Source organism: Psittacula echo (genome assembly GCF_963264785.1).
Source record: "Psittacula echo genome assembly, chromosome: 6".
Taxonomy (NCBI): domain Eukaryota; kingdom Metazoa; phylum Chordata; class Aves; order Psittaciformes; family Psittacidae; genus Psittacula; species Psittacula echo.
In genome coordinates, this window is record NC_137743.1 from 66,847,973 (window position 1) to 66,869,922 (window position 21,950).

At 39.0% G+C, this 21,950-nt stretch overlaps 1 protein-coding gene across 3 annotated transcripts in view; it reads left to right on the top strand.

Moving 5' to 3' along the window:
* Positions 1-3,761: 3,761 nt before the first annotated feature.
* RAPGEF4 (Rap guanine nucleotide exchange factor 4) overlaps positions 3,762-21,950 on the top strand; it is a gene marked incomplete at both ends in the record, with an annotated part of 155,476 nt that continues 137,287 nt past the window's right edge. For all 3 annotated transcript variants that reach the window (XM_080621515.1, XM_080621516.1, XM_080621517.1), the window contains 3 exons: positions 3,762-3,826; positions 16,330-16,472; positions 17,581-17,669. In XM_080621515.1, the coding sequence (XP_080477641.1) occupies positions 3,762-3,826; positions 16,330-16,472; positions 17,581-17,669 (297 nt within the window). The remainder of the gene's footprint in view (positions 3,827-16,329; positions 16,473-17,580; positions 17,670-21,950) is intronic.

A 21,950-nucleotide genomic window follows, 5' to 3' on the forward strand; every position in this document is an offset into this window, starting at 1 on the left:
GTATTTTGCAGTTGCTTGAAACTTCTAGAAGTCCTTGATATAACTAGTAGTATAAAGAGGTTTCCACAGGAGCCTCTTTTGTACCCTGTTACTGTGTAATGCACACCTTAATTAATAGATTTAGTAATTTTTTTAAGGTTTAACAACTGTCATTTAGTCTTTTGGATCAAGTTTTTCACAGCAGGCTCCTTTCTGAGGGGAAATTATTTTTCAGGAAGATTTTAGCAAGAGCTCTTTGGCTGATTTCTCATTTTCTGTGGCTTAATGGCTTCTGCATGGCCGTCACTCCTTTGTAAACTGTGGAAAGTTAAAAGGCTAGTTGATATTTCACATACCTCAGCTGGCAAATCTCCATTTCCCAGCAGCAATCTCCTTTGAAAGCAGCTGCCATTCCAAATTTTTGGCTGCATAATCAAGTCTCACAAATCAGATTCTAAAGGTCCCATTAGCCTTCTGTTCAACAGGGATAAATTAAACCTGAAACATTATTGTGGAGTTCCACAAATGCTGAAAAAGAAGGATCTGTTTCTGAGAAAGATATTTTCACACCACTGGTCATTTTAATGATGCATAATCCTTTATGCTTTCTCAGGTGAAGCTTCATAAAAGGCATAATAGAAGACATATGTAGATATAGGTGAGACTAAGCATAAGTGGATTTTTGGCCATTTACAGTCCTGGGTGTCAAATATCTTTTGGGTCATCTCTTTTTCATACCAGTGCATAGCTTAGAAAAGTAATGAAGAATGGGCACTATAAGGCACCAGGAAGAGATATGGTCCCTACACTAATGAAGTGTGCTTCAGCATTTTTCCTTCTAGCACATGCTCTTACTCACAGGTGAATGAGCACTTGACTCCATTAACATAATGCCAGTACTCTCAAATGATGTTTCCTACACTTGTTATGGTCAAAATCCTTAAGAGTCACAGGATAATCTGCATTCTATTTGACTTGTTGTCATGTGAAATACATACTGCTTATTTGGTACATTTTATCTCAGGAGAACGTGTGCTGACCTGGAGTCCAGGATTTCTGATTTCAGTAGCCAAGAGCTCCTGATATTTCTGTGCAGTTTGGAGACCCTTTGTTGACACAGGCTGATATCTGAACCAATCACATATTTATTCCCTGCTGCTAAGTTTCACTGAGAAGTTTCAGACGTCTTAATCAGAAAGCTACATGATTGCTCATAATCCAACTGCCAGAGGTTTATTTTGTCTGTCTTGCTCTAACTGCTCTCTAATTGAGACACTTCTGAATGAAGTATGGATATACCCCGGGTTCCTAGCCCACTCTGGGCCCGTCTAGCTTGCACAGTTCAGAAAGTGTTAAACTCTCATTTAATGGTTACTCCACAAAAAGGTACATGTGATATCTGCCCACAGCCAGGCAGTGGAGCAACCTCCTCTTTGTGCCTACAGGCCTTGCATTTTTGAGAATCAATAGCATTGGTAACAGCAGAGGACTGTTCCAAAGCAGGTAGGTTGCTTGGTGAAGGGTAGGTTCATGAGCACTGACAAAGGTTTTTCACAAGTTGCATCCCAGGAGAGCATTCCAAAGGTCTTGTTTGTTCAGACTTAGACTATTTTGTCCTAGCTATTCACTTATCAAGGAAATATTCCTGCTTGCTACCTTTATGGAGGCCTAGCCTGTCCTCTAGTGGTTGGGTCATTAAACATTATATGGATGGGAGAGGACATGACAAGGGGTGGCTTGAGTGAACACTGAACAGTTGCCATTGTGGTTTTGCTGACTGAGCTACACTGTTGCTATGCTCAAAACTGCTGGTATCGGTATGTGTAATGCTGCTTGTGTCAGTGAAACAGCCCGTGAGAAAAGATAAAGGCCTACAGCTAAGAGTGATTTCTGGCTCCTTCTTAGACCCGATGCCAGTTAAGACAGAAGAGCATCCACTGCAGCTTAAACTGGGTTGAGGGGAAAAGGGCAGTAAGGACTGCCTTGTGTGATTGTTCTGGAGGGAAACTATAATAATGTGGAATAATGCGATGAATGTTTTATAATGGAAGTACAAAATTAGGCAGCTTTATTGATTCATCTATAATGTACATAATATGCTATAAATCATTAATTTGAGAATTTAGGGTTTCTTACATTTGAAGCTCTTGTTCTGTTGGTTCCCAAACACTCACATATTGAGGAATGAATAGCATTGATTTTCCTCAAGTAAATTGATTGCTTAGGTGCAAGAATTTATCTTTTTTTTTCCCCCCATGGACTATTGCAAAGGAAGAGCTGCAGCTTTGATCTCACTGACTGGCAGCCTATGGTATTCTTCTGGCATGCATTTTAATTTTTTTAAGGCAAAATGAAAGAATTGTCTTTTGTGGCATTTTCCTCTGCTATGCCAATTTCTTAGCTGTATTCTGTTAGCAAAAGGGATTTTTTTAGATACAATTCCTTAGATTTTTCAACATATTGTTCAGTGTCCTGGTGTTAACATTTATTTCTGTTAAATTGCTGAAGAAGCTGTGGCAGCAATGAGGCTGTTAAAAGCTAGATCTAAAATATGAGATGTGCATGTATGTAAGAAAATTACACTTGGTACAGCAAGAGACTAGAACAGAGGGCAGAGAAAATAGCCCATGGAGCACGGTAAAAGGCACTGGCAGACTATCAACATCCGAATGAATACTTTGTGTCCACACTGTAAACCAGACAGAAGTCACAAGCCTGAAGGAAGGCACAAGCCTTACTTTACTATCTACACGTAACCCCGAACACCCTGCTGAGATTTGTGGAGCTTCCTACCTTTCTCCCACACTACTCAAGGCAGGTTGTGTTGACTGCAAGATGAAGCTTATGGTTATACGCAGATTACTTGGGAAGATATGATCTAGATCCTGAAATATTTTGTAGAAAATATTTCAGTTAGAACTTTGCAAAACAGGGAGACCTGCTGCTCTGCATTCCTTCCTCTGCTCATCACTTTTAAATCACGTATTCATTAGCACACTTTAAAAACCTGCATCTTGAAGGCCATGCTATCACAACAGAAGGGTGTGGATGGTTTCATCACATACGAGACTCACATTTTTTGTACTGTGTGTTGCGTTCCTTCCAGTTGTTAAATCCTATTCAGAGGCTGTACCACGCAGTTCATTTTTCACCTACAATAAATCAGAGCCTTTAGGACGCAGTTTTATGGGTGATGACAGGATGGACAGCAGGCTAGAGCAAGGCTTCTGCAAAATTCCTGAAATGTGCACTTCACCTTCCTTCCACTCAGCTGCTGTGGGCTTACTACCACGGGAAGTGTCACACAGTGCTCCGAAGAGCTCCTAAAATACTCCCGAGCTGCTTATTATAATTAAAAAGCGTGCATTTTCTCCACCCCCCAAACCCAGTCAAGCACATCTCTGTTGAAGCAAGGGCAGTAACAGCCACTAAGCTGGGCTCAAGTGTGCGCACTAAGGAGCTCACAAAAGCCCGAGGGTGACGACTCCACCTTCCAGGAAGGGAGTAACTCCTTTCATCCCTCTCCCCGGTCGCTACCTGCCGGCTGCGGGTGCCTCGGGAGGCCGAGGCGGCGCCCGCTCACAGCCCCGCCACGGGCCGAGGCGGGCGACGGGGAGAGGGCCCCACAGGCCCACAGCGGGCAGAGCGGGCAGCCGCGGGGACCTGGGCGAGCCCATCGCGCCGTGCGCGGAGGGAGCGAGGGAGGACGGGCCGACCGACCGGCGGGCGGCCGGGGGGAGGCGCCGCCAGCCGGGTGCGGGGCGACCTGATCCCTGTCCAACATGGTCGCCGCTCACACCTCCCATTCCTCATCCTCCGGCGAGTGGATCGCTTGCCTGGATAAAAGGTATCGGCACCTTCACGGGAGCTGCTGCGGAGGGATGGTGTGTGCATGTAACCTGCCCCCTGCATGCGTACGTGCGTGCATATATGTATGTATGTATGTATGTGTGTGTCTGTGCGCTCTGACACCCGCTCCCCATCAGATCATGCCTTACATAAGGAGGGTGCAGGTGGGAAGCAAAATGACCGGAGGAAGCAGAGCCGGGGCAGGCTGAAGGCTCTCTCTGCTCCGCGGACGCGCAGTCCCCACTGGGATAACTGCTCACTGCCGGGCTCTGCTGCCCGGAAAATGTGCACGTGGTGGAGGGGGGGGAGCTCCAGGGCGGGGAGAGGGCGCTGCGGCCCAGAGGCGCTGGCCGGGGACCCGCTGTGCGGCCATGGCAGACCCGCTTCCCGCGGCGTTCGTGCTCCAGTCCGCTCTCCGCCTCGTCTCACAGCCCCTCACCTCAGCGCGCCGGCTCTGGCCTCGCCTTGCCTCTCCTCACCTCAGCGCACCGCCCTCTGTCCCCTCACTTCACATCTCCCAGCCCAGCCGCCTCACAGGTCGGGCGGTAAAGGACAGACCCTCGCCTCAGAGCACTCCGTGGTGCAAACAGGTGCGGGACTGTTAGCCGGAGGCGGACATAAACACAAATATCCGCTCCAAAAGATGCTGCCGCAGGCTCCCATCAGCGGTGTCCTGGAGGCCTGCGGCTGTCCCCCCGGCTGGCGGCAGCGTTTGCTGCGGGTCAGGCAGAGTTGGGCGCCAAGCGCCGTGCGGGTGTGGGTTAGGGCTGGCTAACGTGTGCTTGCTTCTAAAAATACAGGCAGATCATATATATATGTATGTACATATATATGTAAATTTGCAGTTATTTCCCCGGGTGTTACAGCAAAAAGTCTCGCAGTGTCGAGTTACATGGTGGGTGGTTTGAAAGTCCTTTGCGGTATTCCTGCATTCAACGCTTACTGTATTAATTCAGAAGTGATTTGGTTTCTGAGCACTCATTGTGTCTCTTGTAATCTCGGAAAATAGTTGACAAAAATTTAGATCATAAATATGCTATACAAGTCAAAGTTACTGGAGGAAATTCACTTACATGATGTAGACCAGTTTACTGAGCAGCATTAACCAGCGTTTGACAGTCAGTGCCGTCTGGGGCTTCACTGTGAGTAGGTGCCTTTGTGCACACAGAAGGAACCATCCTCTTCTCATAATTTCTCCCATTTCCAGGTAACCTCTTGGTGTTGCAGGGCTGCGCCTCTAATTAGTTTTTCCTTAACGGTCCAGGCAGCAAGCTGTAAGAAGCTAATGGAACTTTTGGTTTAGATACTGATCTAGATGCTGATCACAGTATCACTGATCCACCCTCTGTAACATGGGACAAAATAAAAGTAGGCTAACCTTTTAGAGGTTAAATAATGTGTATAAATGTTGAAAGTTTTCTAAATGTACATACAAACAACTGGTGATGGTAACATAGCCCTATAAAAACTGAAGTAAAGCAGAGGGCCTGATTCTCTGCTGTACATTGACATTGGGTGGGTGTGAAGAAGCAGAGTATGAGCCCTGGTATTTTTAGATAGATGATCCTGTCATTTCTCAGGTTTCTTAAATGCAATACATTGTGAGATCTGAATTGTAAACTAAAATTCAGAGGTTCCTACTTAGTGAGGTGCATAGTCTTGGGGGTTAATGATGATTTTGGGAAATACATGTGAGGCATTTAATTTAGAAATCTCTTTGCCATTATGTTTGTATGAAATTATTTTGATGACCATTTTTATAATGGGAATTTCATTACAGCTGCTCAGATGAAACTTTTTCTTCCCCTTTTGTTACTTGGTGCTAGTAGCACTCATTTCTTCAGTGGAAAGAATCAGTTCCTGGTGCCCTGAAGGATTGTGTATTGTTGTCCTCCTTTTCCAGAAGGCAATCTGAATGTAGGAACAAACCCAGGACATGAGAGATTGTAGTTTGTTTCCTGGCCTCTGTCATGCTTTGTTTTGTGATCATAGGAAATACACTTTTTGTTCTGTTTTTCTATTTAAAAAATGCAGTTAAAGTTACGTTGGAAAAGTACTATAGGAATCTAAGTACTATTAGATAAAGCATTTTTTTATTTGCACACTTGTGTTTGTAGAGTGTATTTCTTTTCTGTAGATGATCTGTCAGTGTACTCATTTGGATTATTATGTAATTTGTATATATTTTAGACCTTTAAAAACCTTACAGCATTTTCTAATTAGATGTGGATTCTGTAAATATAGGATCATTTAATGAGTCAGTTCTCTATAGGATACCATGTGTTTATTAAGTAATAAATATAGGTTTAACATGTTTTAGTAAATATATTTTCAGGAGGAAGGCAGTTCTAAAATTGGAATGCTTTAGAATCTTAGGTGAGCCTCAACAAAAACAATTAAAATGGCATATAATATGGATTATCCAACTTCATTCTTAAAAAAAAAAAGTGAATTAAACTCTAAATGGAAATAATAAAATACATTATATACAGAAATTGTGTATTTTGTATATGTTCTTAGTGTTTTTCCCTACATCACATGTAAAACTGAAACTGCCAACATCCAAAACAGGAGCACATATAAAAATGAAGACCTACCAAAATATTTCTGGAGAAACATTGTTACTGTGTAGGGCCTGTGAGCTGGGACCACCGCCACTGCTTTGACCACGCAGCTTCCATGTGTTGTTACTAACCACAAAAGCCAAAGATCAGCACTTGAAATCAAATACACAAACAGTATTAATATATAAAGTCACAGTGCAAAGGTAAGGAAAAGCAGGAACAGAAAATTTCAGAACACTGTGCTTTATCAAGAATGTGTTATTTTTGCAGGTGAGAGAAAGGATCAGGAGAGAGCGACTACATCACAGTTGTACCTGGAGATGTAAATAATTTTTCTTTCAAGGAAATCCGTCCTTTTATCTTTGAAGCAAACAGTTGCCTTACCACTGATTTCCTAGGGAGCAGACGCATGCCTACCATCCTAGCGTTTTTCTGTGTGTCCGATCTGCACAGAATTAAAAGAAGATTGCTGATTTCTGCAAGTGTGTATAATTAGCTTAGGAACAATGTATTCTCTCATGGTTTCTTTAACACCAAAGACTGACTAACCAGGAAATTTCCATGTTGACATATCTTCGCTGAATGGTAGATGAAGTTTTTTTTACGTAACTATTATTTCTCTAAACCTGATCACAGTTATAAACTCAGGGAAGTGTTTTAATTGGATTGAAATACAAACTTGTTAATGATGTACAGCATTCACAGCAGTCAGAGATCCCAGGCTTTCATACCTGCCTCTGGGATCTTGTGTTTTTCTCTGTATTAAAATAACCATCAGTGTCTAAGCTGACTGAAGGAGAAGATCACAGAGCAAAGCATGTAATTTTGCTAGCCTGTTGTGCTAAGAATGTTATGATCTTTGGTCAGCTATTTATAAATTATTTAAATATGAATGGGTGTTTTGAGGAGCTATTATACATACTGAGTTTTTAAATCCTTGTCATCCTTGTTAGACTTTCAACTTGAATCATTTCCCTCTAACAAAAGCAAAATAACACATACAGGATAGCGTCTCAAACCTGTACCTTCAGCCAGGCTCCTATAGATTTGAGTGTGAATTCAGACTGAAGCTATGTAGCATCAACATACTTGAATTAGGTTTTAGTTTATTGTAACATATATTTGAGATCTAAGTTATCTGTATGTGCTTAGTAGTCAACAGGTCTTTTGTGAATATACAGATATACTCACAGATATACTACAGATATATGGGCTAGAATGAAGAACTGAAATTCTGAAAGAATTGTTGTGAAAGAAATATGGAGACTGCTTGTCATCTTCTGTAACCTACAATTATGTCAGAGGTAATGGGATATAGATTCACATTCAGGCAATATTGTGAATATTTTGCAATTGCTTTATGGTAATATTTTATTTCATTTTAAAATCTATTATTATGCAATTGGTAAAACTTAACACTGACATATATATTTTAAATTTCCACCGTTGCTTTTTACTTATAATAAATCCATAGAAATAACACTACCATTTTCAAGGAGTTTGGATCTGAACAAAATCACAGGCATACATTGCAGCTGCTATTGGCCTCTGTGCTTGGTGCTTTCTTTCTGTATGTAGCTTTTATCAAGTCTGTGTGGGGATATATCAGCAGCAGGCACTGTGGTGGGTGTGGAAACTTGGAGACAGAGCAGTATAGACATAGCCTAAATGCTTTCTAGCGCTCATGCAAAGGTGCAATCTTCTGAGAGCGATGAATAATAACAAATTTGTCTTTCCGCATCATGCAGCTCATTTTGTAGTCCAGTGCAAAGCTGGAGTCTTTAATGAATGTTAAAAAAGCCCTTTTTCTTTCTGTATCTCCTCAGAGAGACCAAAATAATTGTTAATATAGCTTGCCATAAGCTTGTAGATCTGTACATTTTATTGAATATATGAATTCAGAGTAAGTCACAGTGAGACCAAGAGTTGTATTCAAAACAAATTGCAGCTTTTTTATTCTCTGCTTATGGGCTTAGGCATTTCTAGTATCTGCTCCCTTTTGTTACATGTGATTGCAGTAAGTTGCACACTTGTTCTATGGACAGGTATTACGAGGAAAAGAAAGTGATTGCCCTAGTATGCATGTGTATAAACATTGTCAGGGCCCACCAGAGCAAACTAGCATGTGCGTATGCCTATTAGGTCATGATATTTCAGATTTAGTTGGTAGTCTTGTGTAGTGGCCACATGATTGGTGTGGTACTTGTGCAACTCTAAGTTTTCTTTTACCAGATAATTCTGGAAACATGTCTAAACTGTCATTGCCTGAGTTATTTCTGGCAATTTCAGTTATTTCAGTTGTTAGGATTTGATCTCTAAAATCCTGTATTCTGAGCATATAAGTTTCTTTTATTACAAAATCTCATGTTCCGTCAAAGAAATAAAACCCCAACACACCACCTGATTGAAACCATGCCCTCAAAGTAAGGTGGCCACCAGATATTTTTGAAATACAAGTATTTTTCTTATCCAGGGTGACATCTATTTTCATCTGCATCTTACAGTTTGCTGCATTTAACATGCTCATCATTCTTGCGATACTTCCTTTGTTCTGTTAGCGTTTTCTGCACTTAACTACTCCTTTCGCTTTATCAATATCCTCAATGAATGTTTCCTAAACTGACTTTCCACTTCATTTTTGAATTCAACAGTTGTCAAAATGTATGCCAATGTAATACTGTAGAAATTATTTCATAGTTGCTGTAAGCTTTAAATTTACATTAGCTGTAACAATGCAGGTCCCAACTAGGTGAAGGAAAACTTAGCATAGGGTATTGGTGAATGGCAGTGGCCAGAGTTCGAATCAAAGGAAATTATCACTTGTTCATATTGTTCAATTATAAATTTAATTTGTAATGTATCGTGGAGTCTGTCTTCATACTGAAGTACTTTTAATGTCTATTATGAAGCTACAGTGCTGGTTAATGTAATTTCATCCAGATCTACTTCTCTCAAATGGAATTTTAACTGTCCTGAGCTCCAGTTCATGTTTATGAACGTTAGAGGGTTTATTCAGTGAGGTTTAGTCACACCTTGGTTGCAAAGTATGCACCATACATAAAAATTTTCATAAATGAAAGGAAAAACTTTCCTTGCAATTTTATTTCTTCTCTTGAAGTATTTTGTCTTTTTAAAGAACATATGAAGGTGAAAAAAAATATTTTTTTAAATGTTTTGTTTCCTATTATAGCTGTATTGTTCAGGTAGTGTAGTTTAAACTTGAGACAAACCTTTATGAATATTGTTACTTAATAAATACATTTTTGCCTTTCCACTGTTTATACAGATCTAAAAATTGACATAGTGGAAGGACTCATAATTTGTAGAGCAGGGTAAGTACAGAAATCAAGAGCACTTGATTGTTCTGTCTAGCCCTCCAATAATTTTTCAGTGCATTGGCCAAAATGAGCTGAAGGCACAAATATAATTGAGTACAATAATAATGAGATGAGTGTGTAGGTAAAAGTGAGTCCCTCATATTTGCATTCTTTTTGCCCTTACTGGGAAAGACAGAACTGTTATTACAAATTCCATATGTGCATATGTGCATATGTGCTGGTCAGTCAGTACCTGTGCAGATCAGGATTATTTACAATATTTCTTGTGCCTTGCATAGCAGGACATGAGAGATTATCACAGGGGTTCTGAGTGTAGGTGACAGTAGTAATTTGTTGGAAACTGAGCATCAGCAGTTGTTCTTGTGTTGCTTGCTTTTTTTTTTTCTTTTAATTAACTCTGGAATGATTTGTATGGATAAGAATCCTAAGGAACAGGCTTTAAATAGTATTTTACTTCCTGTGTGTCAGAGGAAATGTGATGGAGTCCCAAAGTCTCACAGAGTGGAAATCAAAAGAAAATAATTGTAATTTGATTATTGTTTGAAGGCTTCACGTTGAGGCTTTTGTAATACTACTGTAATACTACTGTAACAAGTGCAAAATGCTTCTTGGGGAGAATTGCTTGCTTTCTGTCTCCATGGAAGTAATCCCTTATCTGGACATTCAGATTAAAAGTGACTTCATTTATATTTAGCATTTAAGTCTCTTACCACAGCTCTAAGGTGCTTTGATACGCCACTGATATCCCTGTCTTAAACTTGACTTTCTCAAAGAGAAATTGAAAGTCAAAGAACCTGGAGGAGAGAGGTCCTGCTCTCACTAAGGGAAAATAGTATCTTGATACTGGTATTCTTCTGCATCCTCCTGCTTTGCTTTTCAGCATATCAGGAAAGAGTAGGAAAAGTACAGATAGCATAGAAGAATGATCTGTTTTCAATGGTATTCCTTGCTGTTTTCTCATTGCTCATGTTTCAAAGCAGAATATACTTTAAAATACTATTAAAATTCACCAAATGGTCCATGGTAGTGATTACTGGTACTTTAGAATTTGCCTTTGCATCTTTGAATAGATGTTTTGGTTTTAACCCAGAGATGAGCTAGTTTTATTTGTCTATTACATAGTATGTTGCTGTGTTTTCTGCAAACAGCCTCACCAGTGGAACAAATACATCGTATCTGACCATCATTTATGGGCTGTTCATTGCTGTATGAAATTAAATGTTGCCCTTTTAAAGAGTTGAAAAGACCAGGGGAAGGAAATAGACTTCACTGTTTTCATTCAGTTAGAGCTGGGTTCAGATTTTTTAACAGATGGTCTAGAAATAAACATTTAAAAATTCTAGAGTCATCTTTGCAAAGATGGTAAAATTACGCATCTTCTGTTTTTTCAAGTGTCAAACCAATTATGAGGAAGAACCTAAAAAAAGGACATATAGCAGAGAAAGTAATAGGTTATAGGTAGATAAACTTGATAAAGACAAAACAAAAACCTCCAACTTATTTCTTACTTGTAGGTTAAAAAGTCTTTCATAGCATACATGAACATTCAAATATTTAATCTTAACATCATCAAAATAGTTTCTTTTATAAAGCTATACATGCTACACATGAACAGGAATACTTGCCCAAAATGTGTAAGTGAGGAGTTGTAGCAATTATCCTCTGTCTGTATTTAAACTTTGAGCCTGAATAGTCTGTATTTAAAAATATGAAATAGCCTTTTGAAGATACACTTCTGGCAGATTTTTATTTTATGATCCCTTTTCCAGATAGGCAGACATTGTCAGGAAAATTGTTTTATCTCTCTAAAATACGTGCCTAAAATCTTCACAACCAAGTAAATCAGGGGTAAAATATCCTTTAAAGAAACCTTATTGACCTAATTGAATAGAGATGTACAACTAGCATTGATGCTGTCACTTGTATATATATGCTGTGATGTTGTATTGGAAAAGTGTAAGGAGGAGATAGATGATGTCTTGTGTGAAAACATTACTGCCAGATAAAACTTACTATGCTTAGAAGAGGCAAATTAGTAGTAAAAGTAAGGAGCTGAATAAAGAGCTCAGTGGTCAAACAAAGCATAAAGGCTTTGTAGGGTAGTGAAAATAAATTAAATACTCTTACTGATTATTTTATAGCCCTGCTGTGCAACACTGGAAATGCCCACCTCAGCTGGGCAACACTGAAATGGATGCCAGCTCAGTGCCTTCTTGAGGTACAAATTTAGGGACAATCAAATTGAAGACTGGAGGGAGGGTGTAGGAGTGTCACTCATGCATTGTCCTTCATGGTAAGAGATCCCAACTGTGGAGTTTTAATTTCCATATCAGTCATTCCTCCTTCATGGTTTGGTTCTGACATTTCCTATGGTCGTGGCATGGTACCTACTCAGTTATGGTTGCCAGGGCAGTTTGTGAAGTATAGTTACTACAGTAGCTGCTAAAGCTCTTTCTGGGCTTGTACCCTGCAGACTTAAGGAAAATTGAGATATAGCAGCAGCTACCCCACAAAGATGCTGAAAAGTTGGGAAAAAGGGGTAAGAAGCTGGCTTTTTTAAGTAAAAAAGATGAAGACAAATGTAACATTTCCACAATTTGTTTTACTTGGGGGGCAGCTAGGGAGTGAGTGCTTCACCGAATAGAGTCACAAATTTCTTTCAGGAAGGATAGCCTTGCCTTAAAATACTTGTATTCTAGCTCATGCCTTTACCAAACTGTTGAAAGCTGAAGAATTTTAATTGATTTAGGAGAGTTTTCCACAGTTTTTAGATTCGTTTATGGTTCTATTCCATACATTGGGTTAGAGCTTTCAGAAACAGGAGTACACTTAGGAAAGGACAGAAGCTTTATCAGAAAACTCAGTGGTAGCTGAAGTCTCACTGAAATGCATTTTTTAACATCTTAGCTAATGGACATCCAGTTATAATTCTGCAGCATCAGCAGTGAGGGGACGCTTCAGCAGCGTAACAACACCAAGGTCACAAAATACAACAGGAGGGCATCCTCATCAGCCCTAGTTTAGCAGATGCTCAGGGGGGTTGCTCTCTAGTGAACAGCAGTGGTGCTTTCATGCAGTCTGTCTGGAAAAGCCTTTCCAGGGGTGTAAGGAGATTCACATCCTGGGGGTTGACTTCTGTAGCACATTGCCCTGTTTTGGGGAATGGTTGCTTTCTGAATTAATACCATTGCCTCCTACTAGTGTGACTACAGTGACATTAAATTCTGCATCTGTCATCAGTAGTGCTTTTCTAATTAATAGGTTTAATCATTAATCTTCTAAGGAATATATTATAATATTAGCTGTTTAAATATTATTCTGAACTGTGCTTTTAAAAAGCCAAGTTTACAGCAATATAGTAAGATAGTCGCAATGAAAAGTAAATTTATGTTGTCCTGTACTGGTGGTGTTCCATGCTAGGCAGCTTGTACTTAGGAAATAAAACCCAAGATTTAGCAGCATAAATAGATTCAAAAATGTTAATTTAAGACTTGCAGTGATGATAATTTTATTAAAAGGTGGTTTGTAGAAAGTGGTCAAACTTTGCCTGAGTTTTACAGGCATGTGGAAAAGCAGTTAACTGATGTCATGGTATTTTATTATTCTCCTGCTCTCTCACCAAGTAAAACTGTCCATTTGCTTTTTATAAGCACTTAATAGAAATGAGTTTGAATGCTACTACTATTACTTTTATGCTGCAATCTGGAGTTTTTACACAGGCAAAATTCCATGTCCTACTAACGATAAATTGTGCCTCAGCTTGGGATACCTAGTGTTAGTGGATTCCTTACTCCTAAATATCGAGGACATTTCTCAGGAGCTCTGATCAAATCCAAAGGCATTTTGTTGTCAAACAATGTGGATCCTAGTTAATTTGGATGTTTATTCATGATCTGAACCAAACAACCCATTTTCACACTAGGTGTTCGTCTGTGTGTCTCATTTGAGAGACAATAGTTATTCCTGGGTACAGTTAAGACTCCTTGCATGTTTTCTTGCTGGCTGTGGAAATTCGGTTGCACACAGTAACATTACACTCTGTGTGTTTTGAAGAGGCTATTGAAACAAATGGTTTGCAGTACTGAATTATTCAGAAACATTGTAAGGAATAGAACAATTTTCAGATTACTACTATGCATATTACTTAAAAGTTTGGATTCTTCTTTTTGTTCAGAGCATGTCTGTGTGTCCCACTTCAAATGTCCATTTAATGTACTCAAGGTGGAAGTAGCTATTGCTAATACAAAGTACTGTAGCACTGCTATTTGCTAAAGTAAGCCACTAGGAACACATGACTGTAATTTGTCTTTACCAATAAATATGGAGTTTGATTTCTCACTGCTGTGCTGGTGTTTGCAACTCTGAAGAGCATGGTTTAGCTACCTGTGAGAATGCTTTTCCGTCATGATGACTCAGTTTACTGGGGCCATGAAAACAGTTTTGTCAGAAGAAAGAGCTTTTCCTATAGTTCATCTGTCTGACACAAGACGCTCCTTGCCACATCAGTGGAAGTGAGCCCTGCTCTCACCTTCTTCTGAACTACATGGAAACCCTGTTACTTGAGCCTTCAGCAGCTCTCAGGAAAAAAAACTACACAGTCTATGAATTACATCACCTCAGATTTTGTATTTTTGAAGGGAACATAGTGGAAGAGACTTCTGTACTCACATTTCAAAAAGAGCACTGAGAAAACAGTGTTGATTTAAGTTTGTACAACATAATGCCTGTTGTTTGCTAACCCTGTTTTTTCCCTATTCAACTGCATCAAACAATTAACACTGCTAAACACTGAGATCCTACAGTCAATTCTATGCAGATGAACTGATGGACTTGAACAAAGTCAGCATGAGCAGTTGTATGTGTGAAACAGTTTACCTAGGAAAAGGAGATATTCTCAGAATTATTTCCCTTTTTCTTTTTTTTTTTTTCTTGTAGGGTTTTGCTGTTGCTTTTAGGAGCCTACAAATTAAGGGAGTTATTGTTCCAAGTGCCAGTGTAGTTTGGGTAGGGATCTTGTATAAATGGATTTTAAATCTTTTTGCAAGCTACATGTCCTAATCTTCTTAAAAGGATTTTGACAAGAAATTTAATGCTTATTAGTACCTGTCAGCTAATGCACAGTGAAAAAAAGGAAAAAAGGAATGGGTAAAAATCTTACTTGAAATACTTAAATACTTAAAAAGGGAGCTACTTCAGTTGGTTGTGGTTTGAAGTGGTAAGAGGATGTCACTGATGTGGAAGCAACTGTATACAAGGGTAAATTGGAGTATAAATGAGGATAGAGATTTAATCCCTCCTAGACTTAATTTATTAAGAAAGATGAGAGACAGAGATTCAATGTGAGTAGGATCTGGGCTCTTCCCTGAGTCAAATTAGATCCCTTAAGCCTTTGATTCTGAAGAGGAATCTTTAAAAAAAAAATCCTGTTGGAAGAAATGCTTACGCTGTGATGTAACAGTAAGATGATAATGATATGTGTTTGTGAACTTAGCCTTTGTTCATTGTAAGCTACCTGACTTCTGTTCATTTAGAAGTTCATTCACTGGCTAAAAGAACTTTTTTGTCAGTAAAATTAACTAGCAGCATTTGAGTGAGTGGTAGGTCTAATGGTCACTGACAGTTGTCTGTCTTTCTGGTACCCCTTTATACATAAATGATTTCTGCATCCGATCCAGCATGATCTCCTGGGAATGTTCTGTGTTTCTTTCTGTGTGTAGTGGTAGCATTTAATCTGTTATGAAAGATTCTTTCTAAAGCTGTCAGCTAGTGGTTGGCTTACCTGCCGATTCATAACGTTTGATAATCACAGTTAAAATGTATGTTATGGAGCTAATTTACTTTTACTTTAGTTTCACAAATATGTAGTAGTTTTCTGAGCCCGCTGAACTGCTGGTCTACAAGCTACTTTGTTGGAGGGAGTTCTACAATTTAATTTTTCTTGAAATCTTGGGGTTTTAAGTTGTTGCTATCATAGGTGTAAGTATTTTAAATGTTTGAATTAAAACTCTTTACACTTACCAATGAACAGTTTAGATTCTTGCTTGCATACTCAGTTTGTCCAACATTAAGAGACAGGAATTGCATGAAAAAATATGTACTTAGAACCATCAAGTTAGTTTGTACCCAGCAAAATGCAGAAGAGAAATGTGGGTATAGGAGTTACTGCTGATATCTAAAGCTTTTTCTTTTAGCCAGGTAGAGAACTTCTGTTTTGGGCACTGATTTCACAGACCTCTTATATGCTTGGACATCTGTTTATATGTGTTCTATTACAAATATAAAACTATATATCATTCCAAGCTCTTTAGAATAAGGACTGTATCATCCTATATACTTTCACCGTAATTGCTACAGAAGGACTTTGTTGCTAAGTGAGGCTTCTGGACTCTGCCTGTGTTGAAATGGTAATAATCGTGTTCAAGTTGATAATGGACAGTTGTTAGGATGTTTTGGAAGGGTTTCATTATGTACCTGTGAAATGCATTTTAATTTGTTTATCTTATAGTGTAACATGTACTGCAGAGATTTGTAAATTTGGTGCAGGTGGGGATGTTTCTCTGATAAAGCCCTTGAGAATTTTGTCCTTTGTTTACTTGCAGACCTTTGGAACGTTCTAGTGAAGATGTAGATATAATATTCACACGACTGAAAGAAGTGAAAGCTTTTGAGAAATTTCATCCAAACCTTCTCCAGCAGATATGTCTCTGTGGATATTATGAAAATCTGGAAAAAGGAATCACATGTAAGAAAGCTTCATATAATGAACTGTTTTATATAGATAAAAAGGGGGATAGGCTGGGAATGTCTCTAAGAGATCAATGAGAGAACACAATCAGTGGAACTGCCATAAGAATATTTACAGTCATAGTCATGTGGGAAGGCAGGACTAAAGTGCTGCTTGCTCTACAAATACAGTGTGTAGTGAAGCTATGGTAACAAGGCACACATTATTTGATTTGGGACTCTGCCACTGTTCTGTTGAAAGATTAGAAGCAAGCCATTGCACTTAAGTCCCATTCTTCCCCTGTAAATGTGTTATTGATCTCTTGTAGGTGCTTTTTTGATGTCAGGGGCAAAAGTGTATCACCTAGGCATATCACTAACAGTGTGGTTTGCAGTCACTCAGAATAACAGAAGACAGAGCTGTGTACTGCTGTGGGGTGCAATAGCTCTGTGCCTGCTCTGGCAGCCCGTCTGCCACATGAAGGTAGACAGCTGTGCTCAGTCTGTGAAGCTGAGATGGAAGTAAGTGATGGTCCTGTGATGAGAATGTGTGAGCTCCCAGAGCTGTACCAGGTGAATAGGTCATAGAGATCTGTGGTATGTAGTAGACTCTTAGCTACCTCTTAGGTAAATCTGACAGGCTTTAGGCACACAGCACTGGGGTTTGCTTAGAATAATAGGAATTCTGATACTGTAATCACACAATTGGAATGCCTGAACATCAAAGTCTTGCAGTTGCTTCTCAGCCAGAACTCTTACTGAAGTCAGTGGGAGCTGTATCTGCATTGAAAGATTCTGAATTTCAAAGGGATATTGTTCAGAAAGTTTTTTTGGTTTTTTTGTTTTGTTTGTTAACTAAGATAGTGGTAAAAAAAAAGCAAACTGGGGAGAAGAGCAAAGCAATTCTATGTATTTTCATTGTTTCTATAGTGTATCAACCAGTTTACTAAAGTACGTGATTTCTAGTGTCATTGTAAATATTATTGAAACAGTAAGTAAGTAGTCTGACATAGCAAATTCTATACTGCCAGAAATGACTAAGTAGTGCAGTAATACGAGGGAAAATACTTGTTAATGTTGCTGAACTTAAAGAGGTAGCTCTTATTTACAAGATTTCATCTTTCCAGTGTTTCGTCAGGGTGATATTGGGACGAACTGGTATGCTGTTCTCACAGGATCACTGGATGTGAAGGTTTCTGATACAAGCAACCACCAGGTAAAAGAGGTTTTTAATTGAAACCATCCAGTCAGCAGTAAAAAGAAAGAGTATGACTTATGCTAACGTAGATAACATATCTACAGATATATGCATGTTTCTCTGAGTCTCCTTTAGTCTCAGCTGTCCTTTGTCTATGGGGGCAAATCATACCTTTGACTTGAAGAAAACTGAAATGTAATGCTCTGGAAAGGGGTCTACATTTTAATATGAAGCAAGACTCCTCTGTCTTTCCTGATAGAGCCATGTGAAATTAAGCTAGAGATCTAAGAGCTGTTAATTCATTCCCTATAAATGTTCCTTATTCAGAAAGTTCAAACCCCACCAACAGTGCAGTCTTATAACAGCATACTGCAGTCTCCAATGCAATTAGTGGAAAGTATTAGAGTATTAGAACTGCTGCTGCATTAGACCAGAAGCCTGGAGGCAATACTTATTTAGTAGAAATAGAAGAACAAATGAAATTCCCACCAAATTACAAGCAGTTTCTTAGTATCTTGGCACTCCTGTTTTAAAATTAGGAGTTTAGAGTAAATACAAAAAATAAGGATGAGATATTTTTTCTGGAGCAACTCTCTCACCTGTGTCATCTAATGTCATGCTGACAAGTCGTGCACTTAACTGCTGTGAACTGAGTCTTCTGGGAAGGCATCATGTCCCATTCCCTGCTCCCATGTTTGAGATCTGGGATTGTCCCATCATGTAGCTCAGCAAAAGGTTGGACACGTGACTCTGTGCCTTCATGTGAATAGTATAGCTACCCAGGACCCTTTTCCCCACCTTGATTGAATGTACCATGCGTAGGGGATGTTGGTGATTTATTCTTTGCCCAAAGTTTGGCTGAATGGGGAAGGTTTATTGCTCATAGAAGAAATTGAATTTTTCTCTTTCCTGAGCACTGCATCACCAGTGAAATTGGGTCAGAATGCAAGCCAGGGCAGTGTGTGAGCACTGGGTCTTTCTGCTTCTTACAGTAAAATGATAGATACAAAAGGATCTCCTTTCATATAATTATTTTTAGCAACCTCTTCACTGTAATAAGTAGGGACTGATTGAAAGTATAATTAGCCTAATTTTAGCAGTTCTCAGCATGGCCTGGCTGTTGTCAGTATTGTCACAATTTGGAATGGTACTGGGCTCTTGTGATAATACCTGTTTCTGTGCAGGTCTAAAGCAATCCATTTTCCAGTATTTGCCAAAAGATGGCAGTACACTGTGGTTAAGAACCAATGCTCTTTACTGAATCAGAAAGAAGTATATCCACAGAAGTGTTCTAGATGTGGAAGTTAAATTAAGAATCTGTTTAGAGTGTTGATTTGTGCCATTAAATGGAGGTTGGAACAGTTCAGCCTTTTAAGAAATCTAATGTAAATATTTTCTCTGCTTGTTGAGGTTCAGTCCATTTTCCTGCCTATTGGAAATTCTAGAAATTACATTCTGCAGTAATTTCTAGTTCTAGAAATTACATTCTGCAGTAATTTCTTAACCTCACATTTCCTTCTCACAGGAACAATGAACTGAGTTCTTACCACTGACTAGCTGCCATAGGATGCAGCCTCCTTGCCAAAAGGACAGCAGCTCATTAACCATTCCAGTGCTGGATAAGTTTGGTGATTGGGGAATCCTAAATACTATTTGAGTCTAATGTTTTCTCTGGTTTTGCTCCAGCTTGGTGTTTATACCATGTCCCACCTTGTCCGTCCTTGGTCTCCTGCCTTTAACTGGGGGGTACCCTGTTCCAGTCTTGCCTGTACTTCCTTGTTGGCATGGTGCTGGTCATTCTTGCTAGCACTCCCTGCCTGCTGTGTTCACTACAAACCTGGATGATGGAGGAAATAGAGTGGACATCATTATGCTCCCAGCTGGGAATGGATGACCCATGCTTAAGATGTAGGGATGCTTGTAACCTACCCTGGAGCACAACTTCCAGTAACAGCACCCAGGAGCCAAAGCTTCCTTTGCAAAGTCATAGTAGTGATTAAGTGCTCTGCTGTTACTATAATATTATAAATGGCACTAACGCTAATGAGGAACTTCCAGCAGAGCAGAAGAGATACAGAAGTTTCAAGTTTAGTAGTTTGTAGACTCATGTAGTACAGAAGGATTATGTCATTTCTTCTAGGAAGAAAGAAGCTAATTCTGTATTCAGGTTCCTATTGGTTAAAAAGTCTTTAAACATTACTAAGAATCTTTTAATACTTAAGATGAGCAGGAGGTTGTACTAGATGTCTTCTTACAGCTTGAATTATCCTGCAGTTATATGATGATGCCTTTAGCGTTAATGTAAATATGAAAAATAAATTCTCTTGATTAAAAATATTGGTCCCTCTTTTATTAAGTGCTTATTTGTCTAACTGGGGAACTTATATTTCAGAAAGCCTGGCAATAAATGTGTTGTGTAGCAGCTACCATCTAACTCTTTGTGCAGACACCTTTGATGTTTGGTAGCTTTCTTCTATTAAATGTGTGTGCATTTGGTGCTTACTAAGAATGTCTTAATGGCTTTTGAGCCTACAGAGGCATGTAGTTACATGTCCTGCACTAGAAATTATATCTAAATGCACTAATGGATCAAGATGTCAGTGTAGCTAGTGAAGTATTAATTCCTGCACATTCTTGCTGCACATTAGCTTACTCATGCAGCCACCCATGATTTCTCACAGAAAATGTTACTAATACTGATGAGGACCAAGTTGAGAATGCATATAAATATTAAAATTACTTATTATTTGCTATTGTTATAAGAGGAAGCATCCCATATACTGATTTAAATATTTTAATGAAAACACACATATTTAGGACCTCATAGATAAAGCCTTGCTTTCATATTGGTTTGGAAAAATCCTTTCTGACTGCTTGCTAAACTGTATTATGTCACAAGAGGGCAGTGTTAGAATACATAACAGAGTACAGGCAACGTTTGATACTAAAATGGCTAGTTTGAAAATCGTCTTCAGCTGTTTACAATTCACCTGGTTTGAAGAGTTCCACCAGAGCAGATTTCTCTGTTACTGTTAGTTCTATTCCATTGAGGTGCTAAAATATGCTAGCTGCTGCTGATCATGATGGTAATTTCATTTGCCATTGAAATAGATAGAGATCTGGCAGCATTACCCAGTACCTCCTGAGTGGTGACTGGTCTGCTTTCTATAAATTATTTATGAGTTTTCTGAGTATTCAACAATCAAGAAGAGACTGAAGAAGACTTTAGTTTTTAGGTAAAAAGGTCACACTATGAATTGCAGCGGTAAGTGAATGAACTCAACTTGTTTGTGACAAATATGGCACTTAAAAGTCATACAGAGATTTAGTAAGTCCCTTTCAAAATAAAGAGAAAACACAGCCTGTTTAGAATCTGTCACAAAAAGATCTTTATCCTCAAGTATGAACAGATTCAGAATTTAATTTTTATTTGACTCTGTTACCTACCTTATGTTACAACCAAGGTATATACTAATGGAAGTTCCTCTTAGAGATATTCCTAGTTTAGTGTAGTCTTAAAAATACTGCTGACTGCCCTGTGTATGTTTAGTTTTTGGACTCTGTTTTGAAAATTAACAGGTTCTGAAAGATAGCTGATGGTAATGTCTCAGAATAAAGCTGGGAATAAATGCATTATGACAAAAGCATCAGTGTGACGTCTTTGCCAGATATGCAACATTGTGTTTTACTGAATTACATTCTGAGCCTTTTACCCCAAATGATTAAGATTTATATTCCTACCTAGAAAAAGGGACGGAATGAAGAGAAGAAAGACAAAGACCAAATAGCATTTTAATCTGCAGTTTTGCTGTAGTCATGTAGGCAGATGAATCATGATGTGTGCTGGGGGCTATTGCGAGTTTATCTTGCCTGTGTTTTGGTGGAGTTTTTTTAAGCTGATCAGTTTTTAAAAACAGACCCAACTGAACAGAGGGCATTGACTTTACTTGCCTTTTTTAGAAAAGCTTTAAAGGAGGAGCTGTGGGTGCTTAAGTGGTACAGCAGCATCAGTTGTAGGAAGATACAGAGGACTGGGAATCAAAAGCTAAGTAAATTAGTAGGGTTGCTGAAAAGACTGTGAAGAAAGAGGCTCAGACATTCATGTAGGAAAGGGAAGAATTTCCTGTCTGTGATAAGATGAAGTGGAAAAAGGAAAGGGACTTAAACAAGACAGCCCTTGCAGTACTGCTTTCTGCATGTAAATGCCCTTATGTATGTATACATAATGCTATGTATTTTGGAGATGAAACAATGTGAAGCCACAACATAGGTTTGTACTGTGGTCAGTCTGTAGTGTAG